Source organism: Centruroides vittatus, unplaced genomic scaffold, assembly GCF_030686945.1.
Source record: "Centruroides vittatus isolate TY-2023 unplaced genomic scaffold, ASM3068694v2 contig_357, whole genome shotgun sequence".
Classification (NCBI taxonomy): domain Eukaryota; kingdom Metazoa; phylum Arthropoda; class Arachnida; order Scorpiones; family Buthidae; genus Centruroides; species Centruroides vittatus.
Genome location: NW_027122180.1, coordinates 3,955,051 through 3,981,875, shown reverse-complemented (window position 1 = coordinate 3,981,875; position 26,825 = coordinate 3,955,051). Strand labels below are relative to the sequence as shown.

At 32.3% G+C, this 26,825-nt stretch overlaps 1 protein-coding gene across 3 annotated transcripts in view; it reads left to right on the top strand.

Annotated features, from left to right (window-relative positions):
• The window catches only part of Tomosyn (syntaxin-binding protein tomosyn), a 371,800-nt gene that overhangs the window by 145,076 nt on the left and 199,899 nt on the right, over positions 1–26,825 (top strand). For all 3 annotated transcript variants that reach the window (XM_067269813.1, XM_067269812.1, XM_067269815.1), the window contains exons 7-8: positions 17,479–17,562; positions 24,285–24,405. In XM_067269813.1, the coding sequence (XP_067125914.1) occupies positions 17,479–17,562; positions 24,285–24,405 (205 nt within the window). The remainder of the gene's footprint in view (positions 1–17,478; positions 17,563–24,284; positions 24,406–26,825) is intronic.

The following is a 26,825-nucleotide window of genomic DNA, read 5'->3' as shown; positions in this document are numbered from 1 at the left end:
CCAATTAATACCTGTAATTCAGTAAAAATGAACAAATTTATTATAAGAACAAAAGTTTTCAACTGTCTTTAGCAGCCATGTTTAGATTATGGAATGTTACATAGAATAAAATTCAAAAAAAGAAAATTTAAATAAAATAAACTCATTAAACACATGCTGGTGGTTGCATGAGTAAAAGAATGTTGAAAAAAAATAAAATGAAATTAAAATAAAATACAAAAGCAATATAATAGGGGTTAAAGTTGTGAGAAGGTTAACGAGCGGTATGAAAACAACGAAACAAAATTGAAATAAACAAAACACAATGAGTTTTATTTTCTTCGCTCGTAAATAAACAGGATACAGGGGATACCAACAAACACCTTTTCCACCGACAATACTCGAGAGCAAAAATACCGAAACTGGTACAATAAATATTCCCGACAATATCTCCTTAAACATAAACCTTAATTCTAGTGTACATAAAAAAAAGCTCCCGACAATATTACTTAAATTATAAAGTTAAAAATATTATACAAAGAGATAAAAGGAAGAGAATATCAAGAACGGACAGGAAAGAGGGTACCCACGACTAGATGACGATGACAAAACTACCGGCCGAAATATCACAGTGAAACGGGGGTCGGCGAACACTTTTACTTTCTCTTTCACTCTCTAGAACAGCTCAAATCGTCCTCGTCCCTATTTTTCTGGCACTCGGCGCACTCGGGAAACACCACTATTGCTCCTTCCAACTCGAGTTCTCGCTCCAGAATGACCCACATCTTCCTCTCTCACCCCTCAGGGCTACACTCCCTCTTTTGTTTTAGGGGTGAGTCATCGAAATAACAAAGAAAGGGTGGGAGCGGTAGGTACATTCCAGGAAGAATGGACAATTAGGTTGGGAAGAAAAGAACAAAGAAAATAGAAAATATAAAATATGAAAACGATATAATTACATATAAAAATATACAATTTACGCATGGCGTGTAGCCACATACGCTCCTTACAAAAATGATTAATTACCGTAATGCAATTTACGGTAATCGACCTTTCTCTTTCGAAGAAAGTATGGGTGAGTAGGGGTGGATGAGTTGGCGGTTTCCTCTCCACCTCGTTCGGTCCCACACTTCCTTGGTCGGCCATTTCATTACGGTCCCGGTCAGGAGCATGCGGAGCGCGGTCCAAAAAAGTCATGGGGATGTCGTCTTCTTCTAGCTCATCTCCGTCATGATCGGGCACTTGTTGATTACGTTGATTTGATCCTTTCGTCCTTTTGATCATAATGGGAGAAAAACATGGTTTTAATCTGTCGATATGGACAGAAATTTTATTGCGGGGAGTGTTCCCTTCTATTTCGACAGTGACAGGTCCAAGTATCCGGGTGACTCTGAATGGCCCTGTATATTTTGGGGAGAACTTCCCATATTTTCTTCCAACACCTTTTCTCAGTAACCATACTCTCTGCCCCATGATCCATGCAGTATAATTTCGGCCACGATTGATACGTTCCCAATTATGGGAGTTTTTTAACCTACCGTACTCAAAAGCACTATCGCGTATTACATTTAATTTCTCTACCCATTTATCTCTATAACTAGCATCATGACCGACCATGGTATCATCATTAGGGAAAGACCACGGGAGACGGGGATCATACCCGTAGAGAAGAAAGGACGGGGCTTCGTTAATCGAGACATGAGTGGTGTTGTTATAAGCGAATATGGCGGGTTTAACGAACGTGTCCCAATCACGATTGTTGCCACTCGATATGTGTGCTATTACGCTACATATAGATTTATTAAACCTTTCGCAAACTGAGTTTGAGCACGGACGATACGCCGTCCTCATATTATGCTTGATGTGCAACAACTTACAAACATCTTGGAAAAGTTTAGACGTGAAATTGCTACCCCTATCCGAAATAATAATCTCGGGGCAGCCGTAACGGCAAACAACATTATCAAAAATCGCATCTGTAACAGACTCCGCTGACTGATCACTAATGGGAATCAACTCGGCATACCTCGTAAATATGTCTATAACTGTGAACAAATACCTGTTTCCTCTTGGGGTCACCCGAAGGGGGCCAACTATGTCAATGGCAACTTTTTGAAAAGGGTAATCGGCAGCTTTCGTCTCCTGGAAGGGAGCCCGGCGTTGGTGCAGATTAAACCTTTGGCAAGTGACGCAATTCCGGATGTAACGGCTAACAGCCGTGCGTAAGTTCTTGATATGGTAATGACGATCGATCAACTTGCATGTTCTCTCAGTACCAAAGTGGCCCGCAACACTAGAGTTATGGAACGCTTTTATCACATGGTTGATCATATCAGCCCCCACACAGGGGTGTTGCCATTGGCGAAGACCGTACTGGTCTGGTTTGACGTGCACTAGAACATTGCCCTCTAACTGGTATTCAGGTAGTATTTCGCCTGGGGAGTTACAAGAATCGAGATTGTGCTTTTCGAGGTGTTTCTTTAACTTACCAAAGAACTCATCACTATTCTGCGAATCTACTACTCTCTCCCAAAAATTACGTGCTTTGGTGTTCATATTACAATCCTGGGTAGACTTACAACTGGCTAAGTGGACATCGGGGCGCGATAGCCAATCAGCTATGGGGTTTAATTTTCCTTTTATATGGCAGACACTGTAATTATAATCAGATAATTCTACCGACCAACGCATTAATCTCTTGTTGTGATTCTGCATGGTCTTTATATAGGTCAGGGGCTTATGATCAGAGAAAATCCTTACTTCATAACCTAATATGATGGGCTTAAAATGACGGAGGGCTAATATTATCGATAGGCATTCCTTCTCAACAGTCGAGTAATTAAGTTCAGCACCATGGAACTTTTTGCTGAAGAAACCTATCGGGGAAAAACAGTTTTTATCGTCAACATGCCCCAAGACTGCGCCAGCACATTTGTCCGAAGCATCAGTATACATACAGAACGGCTTAGAAAAATCGGGGTGGCTAAGGATCGGAGGCTTTGTTATTATAGATTTGAATTTCTCAAAACTATCGTTGCATTCCGGACCCCACATAAACTTCTTACCCTTCTTAGTTAACTCAGTTAAAGGACTTGCTATGTCAGAAAAATTTGGGATGAAGCAATGAAAAAAACCAATCATGCCAAGAAAACTCCTCACGCCACGCACATTAGTGGGTGGCTTAACATCAAGTATGGCGCTCACGTTTTTCGGATCTGGAAGAATTCCATCTCTCCGAATGACATGCCCTAAATAGTTAACTTCTTCCATTATAAACTTACTTTTTAACGGGTGTAATTTCAAATTAGCCTGGTTAAAAATATTTAAAACTTTGTCAATGAGGATAAGATGATCGTCTATGTCTTTCGAAAAAAGGACTACATCGTCTTGGAAGACGAAGCAGTTTATCCCAATGAATTGGGCGAGTAGTTTCGACATGACATACTGAAAATAGCGTCCACTATTCTTTGCTCCCTGAGGCAAACGACACATCTGATATTTGCCCCAGGGGGTAGAAAACGCATAAACATGCCTAACAGACTTATGAAGTGGGATCTGATAATAACCTGACTTGAGATCGAGAACGGAGAAGAATTGACTCCCGTGAAATTTACTAAGGATCTCATCGACACGGGACAGAGGGAATTCCTGGGAGCAGGTGACCTCATTTACCCGGCGGAGATCAAGGGTCATGCGTAACTCCCCGTTGTTTTTCTCAATGACATGGATTGGGGAGTTCCACTCCGACGTGCTTTCTTCTATGATACCGGCCTCAATGTAAGAAGATATTAATTTCCTTAGCTCCTTTAAGTAATACTCAGGGATCCGATATTGACGGGTGTTAATTGGGGTCAGGGAGTCTATCAGGGGAGCGTGTTCAAAGGCATCAGTACCAGTAAGTTCCGATATTGTAGTAGCAAAACAATGGGGATATTTATCTAAAACTTCATCAACTCTTCTCCTAACGTCTATACTTAAACTCTCCAAGCTCGGAATTGTTACGATCGTAGAGTTGGAGCAACTCAGTGCTGGATTAGGACTGTCAAGTAACAGTGGAGAGCTCCTTCCGAAGGCTTCCCTCACTTTATCAAGTAATTCGGAAACCTTAGTGATTACATCGACACCTAATATGCCCTCATAATCGAGATTACCTGAGAATACAATATATGCTATCTCGATTGGGCAAATCCTTTTCTGAAGTCTTATTTTGGTGTGCCAAAGATATTTACATGTATTAATAGCACCACTGATGCCTCTAATCCCAAAACTAACTCTCTCGATCTCTAAACCCTCAAAAATACTATTCGGGAGTACCTCAATCGTAGCCAAATTACACAAGGAGTTTTCGGCACCAGTGTCTATTAAAAATCTCATTTTCCTGCCGAAAATATAGCTTTCGACTAGAGGTAAGTCTTTAGCGGATAATAATACATTTGGGGTCAGACTGATTATGGCGTCGGGAGCATAGCACTGATCATCACTAGGCTCCTTAACTAGTTTAAATTTCGCTTCATTTGCTTTGGGCAGTTTCGGGCAAAATGATCTAGTCCGCCACATACAAAACACGCACGTTGTTGATCCTTGTAGGTGCCTTTGTTCTGTGCACATACTAAGCGATTAACAGACTCAGTGAGAGCCTTAACCTGTTCCTCAAGACTTCCTATACGGTCATTCTCGTGACCTTTGCTTTCGACCGATGTGCCTTCGTCATGGCTCGGGTCCCCTTTTTGGTGTTGGAGGGCAAGGTTTACGCTCCTCCTCTCCCCGAGATTGCTACATTCGATCTCGATTTGCTCTTCTATTTCAGCAAAGTCGAAGGCCTCCTCCAGAGTTTTAGGGTTGTGCCTCAGTATATTCGATTTTGCCCGGGTGCACAGTCCCTTAACGAATCTTTCCAGGATAACGTCTTTGAGATTGGCAATATTACTATTATTCCTAATCGCTCTGGCGAAAAGGGTCTTCGTGCGTATTATATAGTCCATGACAGACTCATGCATTCCTTGTTTCACACTTAAAAGTTGATCTATTAAGTTTCTTTCTTTAGGAGTTTTTCTCTCAAAACACTTTACAAGGTCACGCTTCATATCTTCAAACGAAGATGGGTACTGCTCGAGAAGGCAGAAAAATGTGTTTGGGGGCTCTCCCTTCAACTTAGCTTGGAGGACCGCAATTTTTACATCATCCCTCCACTCGGCTAATCTCGATATATTTTCAATTGTTTGAAAAAATTGATTTATGTTGACAGAGTCGTTTTGGGTGTTGGAGAAAGTGGGGATCATCCCCAAGAATCCAGTGACCACGAGGGGGGCTTGAAGCCGATACATCACCAACCATCGTGCTTTCTGCAGGACTGTTTGAGGCCATGATGCTGTGACAAAAAAACGGATACAGATAAATTTAAGTGGGATATAGGTGTTACAACGAGTTAGACAAATCGTTATTGTTGGTATCCTGTCGCGGACGCCATTGTGAGAAGGTTAACGAGCGGTATGAAAACAACGAAACAAAATTGAAATAAACAAAACACAATGAGTTTTATTTTCTTCGCTCGTAAATAAACAGGATACAGGGGATACCAACAAACACCTTTTCCACCGACAATACTCGAGAGCAAAAATACCGAAACTGGTACAATAAATATTCCCGACAATATCTCCTTAAACATAAACCTTAATTCTAGTGTACATAAAAAAAAGCTCCCGACAATATTACTTAAATTATAAAGTTAAAAATATTATACAAAGAGATAAAAGGAAGAGAATATCAAGAACGGACAGGAAAGAGGGTACCCACTACTAGATGACGATGACAAAACTACCAGCCGAAATATCACGGTGAAACGGGGGTCGGCGAACACTTTTACTTTCTCTTTCACTCTCTAGAACAGCTCAAATCGTCCTCGTCCCTATTTTTCTGGCACTCGGCGCACTCGGGAAACACCACTATTGCTCCTTCCAACTCGAGTTCTCGCTCCAGAATGACCCACATCTTCCTCTCTCACCCCTCAGGGCTACACTCCTTTTTTTGTTTTAGGGGTGAGTCATCGAAATAACAAAGAAAGGGTGGGAGCGGTAGGTACATTCCAGGAAGAATGGACAATTAGGTTGGGAAGAAAAGAACAAAGAAAATAGAAAATATAAAATATGAAAACGATATAATTACATATAAAAATATACAATTTACGCATGGTGTGTAGCCACAAAGTACAGTACATATATAAGCTATAAGTACAAATAAAATATAAATACAAAAAGAAAAAGCAAAATAAAAATAACTAAAAAATAAATTAAATTTTAAATATTCATAAATAGCCTTCCATACAAGTAGTACTGAAGATGCTCTTAAAATTAACAGCAAAGCCTTTCTTAATTGCTTTGCAAATTTCAAGGTTTTCAAGATACTTGAGCTGTGCAGAAACAGATGTGCTATGTAAGAGATTTGTTTTATCAAAGGCCACAAGGGCCTTTATTTATGACAATAATAATTAAATATTAATACCTACTATCAATAATTAAATGCTAAATAATTTGGCCTAAAGGTATGCACTAAGTATCATCTTTTATTAAACTTAATTAGTAGCAGTAATATAATCCAATGTAATCCAGCAATTTTTTGGCTTCAATATAACTATTGGGCTTATGGATGTTTATATTTGTACAAGTAGTACTTCAGGCATAGGTCTTCTTGCAAAATAAAACTTGGCATTTTGAACTATTACATTTTACTTTGCACAGTAATTGTAAGAGATTATTTTCTATATAATACAATCCAACAATCATTATGATGAAATTTGTACTGACTAGTAAATCATTTGATTATTTGGTACTGACATCCAGTTTGATTTGTTTCAAAACACTGATAAAGCAAATTCTCTTGCAAAATGCCATTGTCACACTGTTAATTTTCAGATGATAAAGTAAACAAAATTTTACCAGAGGTTGTTAAATCAAACTGTAAATTATCTTCACAACGCTCAAGAAATAACCTTATTTCCAAGAATGGCTGCTTTTTACATTTTTTTGAAGTAAACAATAAAAAGTGGTACTATAATAAATGTTCCATTTTGAGTACAATAGATTTTCTTCTCTTATTAAGCAAAGACAGGTCTGACCTTCAATTGTACAGCAATTCAAACATCTGGTTTTAGCAGACAATTCTACTGTACTAAGAAAATAGGGGTTAAAGTTTTAGGACACAACCTCTAAATGGATACTGTCCTGTGCAAACGTGTTAATTTGCATATCAGGGAGTACATAGAGTAATGCCAAGTTTGGTTACTTTGCACCAAATTTTTACTGTTTTGGCACCAAAAAATATTTTCTACTTTTTCAAAATCTACAACAGAAAAAAAAATCATATTTCTTTTAGGTTTGTTTTGTTTAACCACTCTGATGTATTGCTCCAGACTTAAATGGCAAATACAATCTCCTTCTCATTTTGTTTGATTTGAAAGTCATTTAGAATGTTAATTTGTTTTTGTAAATAAATTTAATTTTATCTAACTTTATTTAGTAAATTAATTCAAAATATTATAATTTAGAGATTTCAATTGCCTATTAAGCCTTAACTTCCTAAATTATATGACCTTGACTCTGAAAATTATTAGTTTGCGTTATCAAAAATGTATATTAACTGCTGTTCACCTAGTGATTCATATTAATATGAATTGACTGTATATAAAAAAACATAAGTAAACTAAGTTTTATAACAAAATTAGATTTGTTTTCAGAGTAAATCATATAAAATTTATTAATATTGTTGCTAATAAAGCCTATCATTTTCACATCAAAAAAGAAAAAATAATTGTTTACTAAAGAACTAACAATTAAATTTAAATAAAAATTAAAAGATAAATCTATGTTGGTATTTAAAGCTGTATTTAAAACTTTAAAAATACAACACAGATATTTATCAGATACAACAAGATTCTTTCAGTTGTAGTCAGTAGTGAAATATAAAATAATTGTTTATTTAAAGAAAATTATTTTCATAAATAGGATTAATGGTTAGTTTCAAATTAAAATTGAGGTGCAAACCAGAATTGTGTATTGTTTCCCTCTCTGGGCATACAACAAACTAGCATTCCTTCTTGGGATAGTTTGAACAGGTCTTTACCAGTCAACTTAGGAAGTTCCACTAGCATGCCTGCAGCAAGTAATGAGTAATTTATGTTTTTTGCAAACTTGTTTCTAAGTTTGCCTGAAAGAATGGAGTTTTCAGTTCAGAAGCAACATGCTGTCATCAAATTTTTGTTTGCTTGTGATGAAAAAGTGGCCAATATTCATAAGCAGTTAATGGACATCTGTAGGGAGTCTGCTCATGATGATTGCATAGTTTGCAAGTGGGTTTGCAAATTTATTGGAAAAAACTGCCAAAGATGATTCACATTGTGATTGCCTTGTCATTGCAACTTTTCCTGAAAACTACACTTAGGTGGAACATGTGGTAATGGAAGATTGATGACTGATAGTGTATGAAATTGCTGATGCTACAGGTCTGTTGCAAGGTACAGTTCAATGGATTCTGATTGATTATTCATACATGAAGTTTCTGCATGTTAGGATCAACACCAACTGGACAATAAAAAGAAACTCAGTTGAATTGAAGTTTGTCAGTCAATGTTGACTAGGAATGCCGCAACTAATGGCTGTTTTTGGATTGTGTGATCATGGTGGAATTGAAAAGTGGAATTTACATTTTATCCAAAACTAAATGGCAAATGAAACAGTAGAAACATTCTACTTCCCCACTTCCCCAAAAGTTTCAACAAGTTGCTTCCAACAACAAAGTTCTGTATGCCATTTACTGGAACAAACATGGATTGATTCTCATGCATTTGGTACCTAAAGATCACAAAATTGCTAGTCAGTATGCAAAAGATATGCTGGACAAACATTTGTTGCTTGCAATTTGTGAATGGAATCTCAAGTTTGCTGGCACATATTTTGCCTTGCATTGGGACAATGCTTCATCACACAGAGCTCAAAGTCTTTCAAGATATTCTGATAGAAAAAGTCATTGAAATTTTGCTGCACCTTACTAGGTCTGGCTCTGAGTGAGTTTTGCCTATTCACATACCTAAAGGATTTATTTCATGGTATGCATTATTTGTCAAGATCTGCTCTTGGTAGTGCAGTTTTCCAATAGTACCTAAGAACTTCAGAAAATGAGTTCACACAGTGCTGTGACAAGTAGTTAAAGATGTGAAGTGTCTTGACAAAGACAAGGATTATGTTGAAAAGTGACATAAAAAATTTTCTATAGAACTGACTCATTTAGAAATTATTGCTAAAAGGTACATAATTCTGGTATGCACCTTGTAAATAATAGACCTATTAGAGAAATAGATATTATAATATCTGTAGCTTAAAACTAACTTAAGATATTTAAACAAGAATTGCAAAATCAGGTAAAATTCTAGTAAAATTTTTGTTTGCTTTATCACATGAAATTAATGTTGTAACATTGGCATTCTGTCAGGGCAATGGCAAAATTCACTTTAAAGTGAGAACTCACTTTATCAGTGTTCATTTAATGCAGGTTGACTGTATATTGGATTTTTACATTTCAAAATTTGCTAATAATGGTGTTTCATCTATGATATAAATGGAGTTGTTAATCAGCAAAGGATGCTTTATTCAAGAATTAACAATTATTATCACAGAATAAACAGACAAGATTCAGAATATTTTCAAATGTCTCTGTTCATCGTAAAAGAGAGTCTTTTTATTACAAATACACAAATGTTTTGCTAATCTGAAACCATGTCATAAAGAAATAAATACACAAACATTAAAATTCAGAACATTAAATTTATTTCAAAATTCAAACTATTGAATTCTAGTGCAGATGAACTCTGTAACTAGTCACCTTCTAGATTGATTCTCTATGAATAACAGCCTGTTATGAAAATATATTTTTCTGATATTAACATTTATTAAATATCTCACATTTCCTAATTTATATAAACTTTAAAGTTTGTGAATTATGAAACATTTTAAACATTTGGAAATATTAATGTAAGAAAAAGTTATAGTGTTAATATTATATATTAAAAGCTTTTAATATTCTAAATTTTAATGTTTATGTATTTTGTAATAATTAGATTTCATGTAGTGATGATATAGAAGGCTTGAAACTATTGAGGACTTATGTTTTGATTGTGTTAAATTATTTTATGTTGGTTCTCTAATAAAGCATGTTTTTTGATACTTGTAGAAAATGGAGATTAGTGTTAATTTTAAATTAATATTTCAATTGACATCAACAAATTATACTATCAATTTCATTTATAATGTTACTTTTGATATTTTACTGGTTTATGTATAATTTTTCTCTTCTACAAATGTAATATTGTTTAAGTTGTTTTTGATATATCATATATAATGAAATATTACTTGTTGATAAATAATTAATTATTGTGATTTGAATAAAGATTTTTCTGAACAATATAATATGAATATATTTTATATAGAGTCTGACATATAGATATAACATCGGTTTATTTATATGCTAATAAAATTTTACTTTGAATCTTGATTTCTGCCTTTCTAAATCCATCTCATATTTGAAATTTTAGCTGAAATGCATTAGAAATTGTTTTGAAATAAAAATTTATAATATATTTTATTTATGTTATAATAATATATATACAAGATGTTACACTTGAAAATACTCAGTTTGATTTGGGCTATAAAAAATTAACTGTTAAAGATATAAGTTCACTAAAGATTTTATATGAGAAAGAACTCACCAAATTTCTTTGAAAAAAATCACCACCTCGCTGAGTGCTCCAGCAGTCAGTGACAACATTAAAGTGTTGGGCAATTTCCTTCTATATACCCTGCAACATTTTTGTCTCACACTGGAAATGGCTGCAATGATGCACTCCTAAGTTCCTAAAGGTCCTAAATGTCTCTGACTGTTACTTGCATAAATCATATATTTCATGTAACCCCATAGAAAGAAATCTAAAGGAGTCAGATCAGGGGAGATCTTGGTGACTATGTTTTTAGGCGTACCAGACTACAGCATGGATTTTCTCTTGTGCTGAAGCCATGACTGGGTAAAAATGCTCATGATTTGACTTCTGTGCCATCTTGCAGCATGAAAAAAATCTATAAAATTTGATGAGTTTTTACACCAGATGCCAGTTGTTGCTTTTATACTATATATCTTAAACCATTCATTTTGTATGGCAAATTGAAATCAGGTGCTTTAATGTGGAACTACCTGTATATATATAACCTTGTTGAATACAATAAAAAATAAATTTTAAAATGTTAATATACAATTTTACTTTAAATCTTTAATTGTGTATTATGTTTCATTATTTTCCATAAGTAATATCATGAATTGTTGTCAATAGTAAATTTTTGGTCATATATATAATAATTTAAAAAAATTTTTTTTAAAAAAATATTTTAATTACATTCTTTTATATTTATTGTGTATTATTTTACATTCAGAATTATGTAATTATCAATTTATTGAAAAGTATTTATTAAAATAATTATATAATTTTTAAAAGTATCAAAGAATTTACATAAACAAATGATGATATCAGCTTTGATTTATGACTGATTTGAAGATTATCACTACTACTAATTTAGTATTTCTTGTTTTTTAACTTATGAAAGCATTTATTAAAAACTGAATGCATCTTAGCATTTAATAAGTAAATTATATTTAAATATACTAGTTAATGTTTTATGTTGTTTAACTATTATTGTTTATTGTAACATAAAATTGGTAGGTGAACCTTGTGTGATAAGTTAGTTTTGATAAACAACACAATGTATACAACAGCCAATGGTTGATAAGAACGTTTATATGTTGTTTAAATGAATTTAAAATATATTTTACTGACATTTATACAAGGCCCAATAATCCAATGTGAATTGATAAATTTTTTAAATTGTTGATAAACTTGGCACATACATTCATAAGCTTGGCATAATGAATAAAGGAAAAAAAAAATTACTTGATATTGAGTTGACAATGAAATGGGATATAAATATGAAAAATTGACTATTAAAAAATTTTATTTTGAAATTTATACAAGAAAGAAGTATAAAGTTCTAGAAATAATTATAATTTTATTATTAAACTAGAATATTACTATCAAATATTTGTTTTTAAAACATATCCCATGAAATTATTTTTATCTCATTAATAATTTAAAATATGAAAATGAATTAAAGTCTAACTGTAATAAGTGCATAAATTTTGAAATGATGTTATTTTTTGATAGTTATTATCATCTGGATAAAAGTCACACTTTAATGTTTGTATGTATGTGCCTTGTTAGGTGCTAAAATAAAGATGCACGTTATTTATCAATGCATATTGGTTTGTAATATAAGTAGTATTTAACCATTGATTCCTGTAATTTAAACATTTTATCAATTAACTTGATTTTTTTCATATATTTTATATGAAAGCTTGATACTGGAATCAAAAATGTTTTTGGTATAGTAATAAATCAAAAATATTTTTGATAGAAAATAATTTTCATATATTGAGTTAATTGATAAAATATATTCTTTAAATATTATTCACATTTTAGTTTTGGGCTTTGCACCAGTAATTAAAATGTTTACTATTTTGTATAGGCATACCGAATTGTTCTTTTCAACCTGTGGCTGTTGTTGTTTCCATCATGTTGTTTAGCAGGTTCAAGTTTATGTACATGATACAGTTCACCTGCCAATTACAAGTGACAGTTGACAACAATCACAATTTTGTGTTAAAATGTAAGTTGCATTCTTGTAGTTTGTGTGAAAATGGTCCAATCTGAATACTTAGTAGATACATTATACTGATTATTTTTAACAATGATACACAATATACTTATTTTTTGTTTTATTTTTGGATACTGAGGTATATTATGTAAAATTTACTTTATTTATTAATCAAAATATAAAATGATCATAAATTAGAATATTGTTGTTTTCTTTTTTATTCATTCTAAACTTTTATAGTTTCTGTCAAAGTTATAAACTAAAATTTTAATTTTCAATTTAAAAACAAAATGTCACAGTTTAAATATCAAATTAAAAAATTATTTTATTTTAGATTAATATCTTTTAAATATTTAATTGTTTTTGAATTAAATAGAATAAATTTTTAAACATTTTGAACAAATATGTAGCTATATTAGTAAGAAAGTATCAAATATGAAAATTTCAGAATACTTTTTTAAGATATGATTTTGAATGTTTTGATTCCAGTATCATTGATATCAAGAAATTGATAACTTTTAAAATTTTACGTTAAAAATCCAAAACTAGATGATATATATAAAGGTTTAATTTTTAGTTTTATCATATATATATTTTCATATTATATGAAAATATATTTAATGAAAATAAATATATATACACTAGCAGATGAGCCTGGCATTGCCCAGACAAAAATAACAGTAAAGGTTAAGATTAGAAGAGTATTATAACTCTTCTATTATATTACATTAGAGTATTTGATTTATAATTATCAAGATTATCTTACATAAGAAATTATCACACCAAGTGACCAATCTAACACATTCTAAAAATTATTTAAATTGTGTACAGTAGAAAAATAAAAAATTTTAAAGTATGTTAGATTGGTCACTCAGTGTGATAAATCCTTACGTAAAAATAACCTTTCTTGTTATATAAATCAAATACTATAATATAACAAATATTAAAACAAAAACCATATAAAAAGTTTGGTTATTTTAGCTTACCATTGTCACATTTATCATGATACTCGGATGGTACAAAATTGATCAAGTAGACACCTATTGAAAATATATATTAAATTTTTTAATAATATTTTTTACTAATGTTAACTCTAATAAATTGTGCCATTCACAGCCAAATATCAAACTGTAATCTGCCAACCAATCAAATTTTGTAGAAAATGGACCAAATATTTAAACTTGGCACCCTTGAAAATCACTTCAAACATATTTTGTGCAGGCTGGTAACCTCGTAGTATGTAATTTTCATATTCGAATGCCACCATGCCACTTGGTCCAATAGGAGGAAGGGAGTGTTATGGAAGGGGGTTGAAGTAATTTGACCAAAAGTAGTAAGTCGTTGACCTCCTCCCAAACTCCCAGAAGGGAGGATGGTCAATGACTACTAATTAATACTGGTCTATATTAAAATTTGAAAAGTGATTTGTATTAGACAGGTTGTGATGACCCTGCATGTGATTGAAGTTGCTAACCTTAACGTCCGAAAGACTTTATATAAAGCTTGTTTACATTTTAAAAAATCTTGTAAAAATGCGAGAATAATTGCTTTTATGTGATGATAGTGTTTAAATTTTGCAATAGGTTCTATAAACTATGTGGGAAGTATGTTCTTGTAAATATCACATTTATAGAAAAATTATTAGACTGCAATTTGAAGAAATTGTAGACCTAAAAATTTCCACATCTGCCTGTCTTTCCTTAATCTTAAGAAAAGGAGTTAGATGAAAATTGAGACAAAATATGGAAAGCTTAGGACAGGAAGTTCAGATTAACTAAATATGAACAAGATGATGGCTTAACCTCCTACCTGTAACCAAATTACTTAATAATTAATTTGCCTTAAAGTAGCCTAAGTAAAGAATTTGATGGTTTATTTATCAAATTTAAAAGAATTATTTATCTAATTTAGTTATAATTTTCTTATTCAAAATTTTCTTCACAACACTGGTCATGTAAATGAAGCAAACACTCCAAAATCCTGAATATAAGATCAGTGAAGAATTTTAACTAAATGTGTTAATGTGAGATTGGGGATAGAGCAGATTGAAAGCGGAAAAAAATTATTAATTTCTATGACGGGCCAATAAAAGGAACAAGTGAACAGAGTAAACCAGACACTTGTGGGAGTTGATTCATTGTTCTTAGGTGAAACAAGACAAAGGCAATGAGCCAAAATGTAACAGAACAATAAGTTAATTTTCCAACAATTTTATCCCGAAGGACATACAGAACATCATGAGTTTCTCGCATAGTACATTAGAAGCTATCCTCCAACTAATGCCGTATATTATCAGGCTAGAAATGGCTATAATATTAGAATCCCAACAATAATCTTCTTTGTTACTGATTTATGCAGTAGAGACAAAAAGTTCGAATTTGAATTCTCACCACCCTCTTTCCTTACAGACTTGAAAATTCATCAGCGATCTTTGTTCCACTATTAAAGTACTCCCTTGCACCTTCATTTTACAATCCACTATAATAGTTTTTCACTTCCTCTCACTCAGCTATTTGGTAACGGCTTCCTTGCTCATGAGCCACATTTCACACATGCCACCTTCTTGAAAAACTTCTTCCCATCAGTCCCTTTATCTGTTTCCCTGGGGACTTAACAACCATGCTGGTCATACCATCATGGCCAGGGTGGAATTCATTAGGCGTAAGACACATTAAAAACAAACACTAATAAGTGAGATCTGTTTTGTCAGTTTTTGTTCTGTTCTAACTTTCTCAGACAATCTGAATTTCCAAATGTAATCTTAAATTTTTAATTCATTATTATTGTTTCAAATATTAAATGTAGAATGGAGAACAAAAACAGACCAGAAGCAGATCCTAGGAGTGAAGATCCTTATTACTCGTCACGTGATCTTTACAAATGTTCCGTCCCGAGTTGTTCTTTACGCCTCGAGATTGTCCGTTAGATGGTCCGTGGAAAGTCACACCTCCACACTCGATAAGTAGTTATATACAGTTTATTTACAAATATTTACAAAGATGTACACTATGCAATAACATTACGTACGCTAATGTACTGAAGCTGTGATGCCGCACGTCGGCTTGTCTGGCCGGGGAACACTAGTCACTTTTCCGGAGATGGCTTAACTGCGTAGTCGTCCGTCTCTACACCAACCTTTTTCCAGAGGACTTTCCAAGAGGAGAACACTCTCTCTATACGCCTCAAAGGCCTACCTAGTGTTAGAGACCACCACGTATCCGGTCTCTCGCCCTTTCTCCTCGTTTTTTTGCCACCCTTCCAATTTAAGGGATTCTGCTACTACCTCCTGCGACCAATCAGTTCCTTCCCTTTCTTAGAGCCTTCAAAGACGTCCGCCTATTTCCCGCCGACGTAGCTTACATTTGCGTCCGTGCTTTATTTACATTTATTTTCCCAAGCTGGCCGGCACGTGGCCAACACATTGACCCTTAAGTGGAGACGCTACACCTTTGATCCTTCCAGCCGTTTATGGCCCCGGCTCCAGGTGGGAGCAATTATCTCAGTCGGGCGGTTTCTTCGACTCAGGCCGCCAAAAGCGACCTTTACACTAGGTGTAGATCAAAAATGTTTGTTTTTAACATATTTTAATTGGTCTTATAATAATATTTTTGCCATGTTTGAAATTTCTTATGTATCAGATTTTGAATAATTTCTTATTCAAGCTTTTTTGTGTAATGCTATTTTAAAAATTTTAAACTTTTCGTATAATTGACTTGCTCTAAAATCAATGGATATACAGTTGTTATCCTTTTCAAATTTTTTATTTTATGCTTTTTCATGTAATTCTAAGCTGAGGATGATCAGAATAATGGCTAAAATATTTCTGGTTAAATTTTTCTTTCTTTCTTTAATAAATTTCTGTTTAATTTTTGATGTATGGATACTATTGTATTAAAAATACTCTTTTATGAAATGAATATGGAGTATCATGTATTACATGGTCAAAGACATATACATAAAAATAAAAATATTATATTCTGAATATTTTGAATTTAAAGTACTACAATATAATTTTTATTTCTTATATAGAAATAATTAAAAACTAAATTATTGGTAAATAAAATTGAATAAATTTTTTATTGGAATTTATTAAAAATATTTTATTTAATATAAAAAGTAGTCATAATATTATATAGTCTAATGTTTTATAATGTTTCATTTTACTTTAATTGCCATATTTTCCGGCATATAAGATGACCCCTGACTTTTACAGTTAAAATATAGTTTGGGATATACTCACCCTATAAGACGACTCCCGACTTTTGAGATTTTCCTGGGTTAAAAAGTTGTCTTATACGCCAGAAAATATGGTACTAAAAGTATGGTAGATCTGAATTGTTTATGAACTATGTTAACATTATAATAAAAAATTATTAGTTTATAAATATATATTTTCTTAATGATTATAAAAATTTTCATAATGATTTATAATTTTTAATATCATATATAACCTTTGTGAAACATGATCTGATTGTTTATTAATTTTATTTGTAAATTAAATTCAATAGTTCATGAATCTAATTATATTTTTAGTTCCTTCTTACAAACATTTTAATTCCTTAATTAGCTTTTTAACTGATATATATTACATTTTAGTATATTTCATATTTTATATATTTTATATAATTATATATATATGATATATATTACATTTTAGCAAATTTTATATTTTATGTTAAAAATTAAAATTTTTAATATTTTGACTCATTCAAAAATCTATAAATACTCTCATTTACAAGCAATTTTTTTATTTCAGTTATTAATAGGTTATGATACTGGTGTGGTTGTTTTATGGGATTTGCGAAACAGATCAGCAGATTCAAGGTTTCAGTGTAGTGAGGTATGTTTAATTAAACAGAAACTAACTAATATTGTTTATGGCAATTTATTCATTTTACTAAAAAATGTGATCTATATTAACTTGTAATATTTATACTAAATAAATGCATTTATGAAGAGAATCCAGCTGTCTCTACTCATTGGGTTTAATGAAGTTTTATAAGCCTGTTGTATTTACTCATATTTGTTATACCAAAGCTACAACCCATAATTTATGTAATCTGTAGGAAAAGGCACTAGATTTTGCAGAGCACTATAAATACTTTGCAGAAAAAAGTTTTATTTATTTATTTGGTAGTGTAGCGATCCTGATTAAAATAATATCAGTCCAACAACAACAAACTTCTTGTGTAGAATTAAACCTGGTATCATGAGCAGGATGCTCATGGTACCAGTAAACACAAGAAGTATTCTTGTATTCTACACAAGAAGTTTTCTCTTTGTATTTTTATATTTACATTTAAATCTGAAACATTTAAAATATTATAAACAGTTTTTAGTAAAGCTCATCAAACATACAAAAACCCAGCAAAACTTTACAATTGTTACCTAGACAAATGTTTTCTTCCATATATAATGGACATCATTAGGTTTAATGAAGAGAATATAGAAATAAAACACCAGAATGAAAATTGGAGCAGTATACTTTAATTTAAAATTTTAAGCAGAATAGAGCAGTGGCTCATTATAACTTTATGGCACCAGGCAAATTTGAATTACATGGCCCCATATGCAGTGCTCACTTCAAACATTTTCTTTAGGTGGAATCTCCTGGTATTCTCTTGGATTCAACACTCAAGTAGTATGTACTTTTATTGCACCAAATAATAAACTATATTAATTAAACAGGAACTTGAATAGTGTATACTTATAAACTACAGTCATTTAATATAACAAAAAAAAAACTTTTTATAAATTAAAAAAAATTTTAACAAAACATGAGATAAAAAAAATTACAATTACAATGAAAACTTAAAAAAAATTACAAGACATTACAGGGATGAATAAACAAAATTTATTATATCTTTCTTAATTTTTCAGCTCAATAAGTACAAATAGCAATTAGTTCATTGTAATCAACCCTATTTGAAATGTAATTTTTGATGTATAATATTGTCAAGTTACATAATTTTTCTTGTCAATTTAATTTTGTATAATTTTTAATTCTTTTAAGGGCATTGAATGATTGTTTTGCTGCTATATTGGAAACATAAATTGACAAATATATTTTTAAAATATATTCATTGCCATAAAAATTAGTGCACCAAGGAGTTGTCAGAATCAAATGAAATTGCACATGTGTGAGTGTAACAATGATATGATTACAAAATGAAAGCAAAAGGTTAATGTGAGCCTAGGTATACAAAATGGCGGTGCTTCCGGTCGCCATCTTGTTTACACACGCAAATGTGCAAACAAGATGGCAACCATCGACAATAACCTAAATGTGCCTGTATTTAACCCTTTCCATGTGGTTATACGTATTTAGGCGTATGTCACGTGACTTGCCGTTAATTCGTGATGCGGCATACGCCTTTCGGCGTAATTAATCAAAAAATTCGATTATTTTGCGTTATATTCGATTTTCCAGCGATCTTAGCTTTGATTCGCTATTCTGTAGGTGGATTGACTTTGTTTAAGCCAATAAACGTTTTGTTACCACCCCTGGGCCATAAATATTTTGGTAAATACATCCCATACTATTCTACAGTAAATCTTCGCAGTTAACTACACAGTTGGCTGAAAACAATCAAAGGGAAACTCCTTCTACAGTTTTATTGAGTCTTTTCTGTCTTTGTTGACGTTACTTTAACTAATCACAGACTTATGAAACGAAAAAATTGCCGCGAAAAGCCCCGCCTCCAACCTTCGAAGTAAAATGTAAACAATCACTGTAAATTCGCTTTTTAAATCGATTTTTAATTCTAATTAACTAATTTAATGCACTTAGACATTAAATTAGCTAATTCGACAATATTTAAGCGAGTAAATATGTTTTTAAAACTATCTTCACGATAACAATCGACTACTCTTCCAGCTAAGTAATTAGAGACATAGTGTGAATAATGGCAATAACTTCTCCCCGCTCTAGGTAGAAAGCTGCGGTTTGTTTTGTTTAATAGAGGACAGATGTTTCTATCTAACAGATGTACAAAGTTCAGCGATTCTCTGTAAATTAATTTTTTTTTTCTTTTGTTCGTAAGCTTCAAATTTTAATATTATTTTAAACTTCTATTAAACTAAAAATTAAACAGTCGTAAACTGTGATATGTCCTTAATCAAACGCAAAAAACAGATTAAACATAACGCGATTTTAAAGCGAAATATCGCGATTTAAAAATCATCCAAAAACTGCAAAAAATGCGCCGCATGACGAATTCCACTCAATTTTTTGCTGTAGATCGCTCGCATGGAAAGGGTTAAACTTTTTTACTTTTTCCCCTGCTTTTGGTTACTTTTCCTACTCTTGGACCAGAAACGAAAAATAAAAGTCATCATACTACCTATAAATTCAATCGATGCATGGACGAAGTGAATTACGAGATTCTATACATCAGTGGTTCGAACAAAATTTGCCTGTATTGTACATAAATTTTTCTCCTCTTAAGAACTGCAGTCTTACGATTCACATCTCTCACCTTTTCATCTACGATAGGCTGTGTCTGCATAGAGGGTGGCACCTGCGTTCCACGGCCACCTAGCCTTCCATGTGTCGTTCACGTTGTCTTTCAGGTCGGAAATCACTATTACATATCCTTGGTTATGACAAAGTTTAACACACATTTACACACTTTTAAACACATTTAACACATTTACACACTATAAATGCACATTTAAACCACGTTTAAACACATTTAACTCACATTTGCACACTTTAAACGCACATTTGAACCACAAATAAACCCTTTACAAAATTTTTACCTCACTTACACAATGTTAACACACCTTTAATACACTTTTATGACATTTAATACACATTAAACATATTAAGGACACATTTAACATGTTAATTACCATTGACAAACTTTCCTCCTCGATAACTTTATACTTCGAGTAAATTGTACAAACTTTAAAAAAACACACACACACTTTTTAAAAAATTAACGTGCATAATCCGTCTACATCATAACCAAAATTCGAAATTCACATTATTCCTCATGTTTCCTGAACGGAATTTTTTGATGGATATTTGCATACAAAGACATCATTACTATAAGTGTCATCTACATTTCTAAAAACACTTGCCATCAAGGTTACCGGAAGTGCCGCCATTTTGTCTACCTAGGCTCACATTATTGCAGGAGAAACTACAAATTAAAGGAGGTTCTAGTACCCTGTTGGACCATCTCTAGCATGAATACATGATGTGTTACAGGTGGCATCTCAGTCCATAGTTGCTGCAAGCAATCCTCTAGTTTGATCAAACTCCTATGCTGTCCAACTTGGTGTTCCAGGTAATCCCAGACATGTTCGATCAGTAACAAATCTGGACCGGACAGGGCAGGGAAGTGTGGCAATATGGTGATAGTGGAGACTGTGTGTGTGTGTGTGTGTGTGTGTGTGTGTGTGTGTGTGTGGTCGAGCATTGTCCTGTTGGAAAATGGCTCTTGAGAGCCCTACCATGAGAGATAACACATGGCTGTAGGATGTCAGTAACATACTGCTGGGCTGTCATGGTCCATTTAATCACTACTAGAGGCAACCAGCTGTCGTATGTGGTGACACCCCAGACCAACATACCAGCTGTGGGGGCAGTGTGCCGCTCTGAGGCATAGGCAGGATTGAGGCATTCATGACAGGGCCTCCAGACATGAACATGGCCATCATCAGTGCCCAAACTGAATCTGGATTCATTGCTATAGACAATCTGGTTTCATTCCATTGCAGTCCAATCCCATCAGTAGTGACACCACTCCAAACTGAGGCGACAGTGGAATGCTGTCAATGGCTGCCATGATACAAAATGTCCCTCAGATGCCTTGAAATGATACAGAGAGACATAGGGGCCTATAATGATGGTGCCATCTGTGTCTGGATGGTGAACAGTATGGTTGGCTGTGTGTATGCTTGTTGGAGGACCAGTGGTAGTCTCAGGATAGTGTTCTGCCAATGGCATCTTGAACATGGATGCTGTGTGTGAATTCTCTCTCATCCACTGATCCCAACACCTCTTCACAGTGTTGTCGGAACAGACTATTTGACGAGATGACCATTCAGCTTCTCTCAACCACATGATTCTTCCCTTCTCAAACTCAATTAGTTGTTCATATAGTCTTCAGTTGTTACATAGTCATCTCTAGTGATACAGCATTCCTCTGAAACAGGTAAACTACAGGCAGGATGTCTTTGTGCACTTTTTTTTTATAGGCCAAGAGGCAGGATGTCTTTGTGCACTTTTTTTTTATAGGCCAAGAGGCAGGATGTCTTTGTGCACTTTAATGCTTCACATAATTGCATGCCAAATTTTGCAGTGATATGACAACTCCTTCTTGGTATGCTAATTTTTATGGCAATGAGTGTGTGTCCATAAGCTCCAGTCCAGGGTACTTTGATTTCTCAACATTCCACTAGCATTCATCTGCATAATGCTACAGTCACTGCCCCTCAAATCTTTGCATTTGTGAAGAAGCATAAGCCTGATACACAACTTTGACTAATTGTGGATAAATCTTTATCACCTATCACATGCTTCAAAAGGATAGTCAACAGTTACATCACCCTGGACATCCTTTCTAGGAGGTACTCATACAACCTCACCAATGCTCTGGAGTTAATTGATTACCTCAAGGACTTTATGACCTATGGCCCAGTATACTTTTTTATGCACAGTAAACTAGAACTTATTATACAAAGTTTCACAACACTTTTCTTTCTTTTTTCTAGCACTTTCTTTAATTTAATCCAGCTAATCTTTACAGAAAGAATGTCTTAGCCTAACTGACGTTCTGTTTTGTTTAACTTGAAGGCTATTCAAAATGGCTGAAAACATAAGTTAAATTAAGGAAAGTGCTAGAAAAAAGAAGAAAGATGTTGTGAAACTCAGTATACTTTATGGTTTGACTTCCAGTTTCTTTATTTTTCCATTTACATTGATTTCTGCTTTTGTTCTCTGCATAAAGTCCTTCTTAGTAATGTTCAGGACTTGACTAAGTACTACCTTAACATCTTAGAGCATGCTGCTCTCTTATACCATGCTTTTTTTTTTTACTTCCAAGAACACCATTAAAGGTCTAATTCATCATCATTCTTCCACCACCTCTGTCATGCCTAACAATCATTCCCATGACATTGTATACAAAGCTGGTACATATGACAGAAAACTGGTTACTCTGTACACAGAAATTACCAGAAATAATAAATTTTGATTAGCTTTCAGAAGAAGTCTCTATTTTCACCCTCATTTGCAAACACTAAAGATCCTCAGATAGCCTCCTCTAACCTGGTATATATACAATACCTGTTGTGGATCACAGAACCAACTGCAAATTAGAATAAATTGGTGCTACAGGATCAACTTTAAACACCTGCCTCAAAGAACATTGGGCTTTCATCATGAAAGGGCTAGCAAGCATCACATTAGCAACTTTCACTTTCAACCCAAACATAGATGTACATTTTGACTGAGCATGCTTCCCACAAAGAATAGCTTTGATATTTAGAACAATTAGAAATTTACAAAGCCACATTTTTCTTGTGGCTATCAACTTTAGAAATGTAGACTCCTTTCTCCTGTGTGAAAGTCAACGTACAAAGTTTAATCTTACAATCCTCTTCCTTTCCTCTCTCTTATGTCATCCCTCTTCTAACATGTGGACAGCAGTCACTATTCCTAGTATTTTTTCTGTTTCAACTGGTTTTAATAGCTGCATTCAAACTGCAAAGATCAATTAGCCTGATGATGTCTGTTAAACACAGATGAAAACAACATGGATAAAAACATTTTGCTTTCTTATAAGTTTCTTCTTGCTGGATGTTGGTTATATGTGCTGTATTTACTAAGTACAGTAGAGCATCATTTATCCGAATCAATTGGGGACTGGGGTTGTTCAGATAACTGATTTTTTTTGGATAACTAATTATGTACGAAAAAATATATTAGCCTATCCGATGTTGAAATTTTCCTCTGTTGCATGTCGCTTTGTGTTGAATTTTCTCCGTAGCATGTTGCTTCGTGTTGAATTTTTGTTGATTTTAAGCTTAACGAAAATTTTTATAATAATAATCAAGGCAATAAGTAAATCAGCTACTGGAAAAATAAACTATTAAAAAACAAAAACCTTAATGTTTCCAGCAATAAAAACTATTTAATAATAACGTTTTTGACTGTTTTAAACAGCCTTCATCAGTTAAAACGAACTTAAACAAAAAAGAATGCAGAAAAAAAACATTTTTTTCTGTACAAACAAAATAAATATATTGAAAAATATAAAAACAAAAAAATTATACTTTAGAAGTTAATCTAGTATCAGAAACGTTTGATTCAGCACAACACAGTCCGACTGGAAAGCTTTCAGTTAACCGAAGTTTTGGTTGACTGGTTTTCAGATAAACGATGCTCTACTGTATTAATGTTTAGCAATAATAATAATAATCATCATCATCATCAGATAATATCTATGAAAACAAGCAATATCTACTTAGTATGTGTGTTTTTATAGAATGCTAGTCTATATAAATTATTTTAATATATTAGATTTATTTATTTATTTTCTTTTTTTAAAGTATCTGACATCAATATCTTGGCATAATGATGGAAAACAATTTATATGCAGTCATACTGATGGTAGTTTAACTACATGGAATATAAGGTCTTCCAAGCCTATATCTGTCATGTATCCTCATGGTAGGTTTTCTGTTTTACCATTTAATAATTTAAATTATTTAATACATCTAGCATAACAAAACTGCATTTCTTATTACATTTTGTGATTTTATACCATGAATAAATTATGTCATACTGTATTAATAATTTTGTCATATAATATAATATGAAAGTAACTTTAGTACAATTTTTAAATTTAGTTTTTAATTTCTAAACAAAAGCACACTACAACTATTGATAAATCAGCAGTTTTAATTTAATGATATACAGCTAATGTTTTCAGTCATCTTCAGTGGCCATCACCAAACTATTCAAGTTTGATTATTTTCTTTTTTAAAGTAGTTGACATCAGTGTCTTGGCATAATGAAGAAAACAATTTATATGCAATGTTTTTAATTTTTAAACTTTACTTTTATCAAATCTTTGTACAGTTAACAATAGAGAGTTGCATTGAATTTAGTGCTATATCTTATAATAATTTATATTCATACATTATAGTTCAATCTACCTTTTAGTTAAATTTGTTAATAGTGGAAATCATTCTCAATTCAGTAATGGATTTTGCAAAAAGTAAAGATAAAAAATGTATACAGTTTCTATGCACCTGAAAAATCAAGGAAAGACAAAGTTTTGTTATCATTCAAAAGTCATAAAAAGCCAGGAAATTTGTCAAAAAGTCAGGAAAAGTCAGTAAATTTGCCTCCATCATAGTTTTCTTCTTGATTTCATTTGCTGACAGTATGGCTGACCATAGATCTATATCTATGGTCAGTCACACTATCAGCAAACAAAAAGTATGTGTAAGCACTACTATTCACTTCCTACTGCTATACCTAAAGACCAAGGTATAGGTTCTTAGGCAGTTTTTAAACCTTTCATAACTATATTGAGTTAATTTTAACAAACAACGGTTCAGAATATTCTATTGTGCAGTGAAGTTTGGAAAATTAAAGCAGTTCCAGAAACATTTTCAATAGAAAAAATATGACAACAACCATAAAAAAAAAGGCATAACATCTTGGCTAAGTTTATAGACATTAATTGGAGAAATTTGCTAAAATGCAGTGATTTTCCGTTTTAAAAGTGAAATTGAAACATTGTTTACTTTGTTTCTTATCAGTTCAGTCACTTGTTAAATTGCTACCTACTTATATGGTTGTGTACTTGCAGTAGACACAAGTTGGTTTCAATTCCAGAACCATAGTTTTGATTTTTATGAAAAACTGAAATTAAAATAGAGCTATAAAAATAACTAAAACAAAAAACTAATTTTTATTTTTAAACTCTTTTTGACACTATTTAATGATGAATTTTATATCAACTTAAAATGAAATAGTCACTTGTATAGAAAATTGGTAAATTAATAAACAGTGTTAAAAAATTTTTTTCTGAGTTGTCTCAATTAAATAGGCAAATAGTCTTATCATAATTTTAAAAACATTATTTTCTTTAATTTTTAAATTTTTTAGTCTCTTGTACATTTATTATAAAATATAAAAAATATTAATGTCAAACTATATTTTAAAACATCATTAAAATATGGTTTCATTTGCTAATACAGTAGCCCTTATTATATTGTGCTTGTCAGGAGTAAAGGAAAAAGCGCAATGTATCTGGTGGCACAATATAGCCAACTACTAAAAATTCTAGGCTTATACTAGATTACACATGCTATGGAATCTCTATTCTCTATTCTTTCATCAGCAAGTGTTTCTGATATAAAATAAGTTTAGTTTTTCAATACTGAATATTATTTTTGGTTATATCAAATTAATTGATGTTTACATAAACATTGATACCATGAATGGCAATTAGCATTATTGTTTCTTTAAAAATACTGTCAATATAAAAACAAAATATCAGTTGTGATTTTATTATATAATACTATATTTCATATATTTCATAATAAATTGCTTATTAAAAATTCAAGTAATTTATATTTTTCAATAAAAATTATAAATACAGTAATTGAAAATTTAAAAAATAAATATCAAACACATAGTAGAATACCAAAACTTATAAAATTACAGAGTAAAAATTTTCTGTAAAGTAAAGTTACTACTGTATAAAAATTTTAGAACTTTCCTTCAGAAATAAAGGAATTTTTCCTTCCACATTATGGTGAATTCAAAATTTCCAGAAACTTGTAAATGAGGAGACTTTACTTCAAACCAATAAATAAACAACTTTTAATATCAAAAAGAAACAAAAATGATAATTGATCTGTTTTGGTTATTTAGATTTTGACAAATTCATTGTTTCACGTGCAGTGGTAGTTTCAAAGACAATGGCAGGAAGAAAATACTATATTTCATTGCAAAAAGAAATTCAATGGCAATTGATATTTTAAAATTTATTGACTTAAGTACTTTTAAAATTTGAGAACCAAAAAAAGCAATATATTTGAATTCATGATATAACAAGGTGCAATATAAAGAGG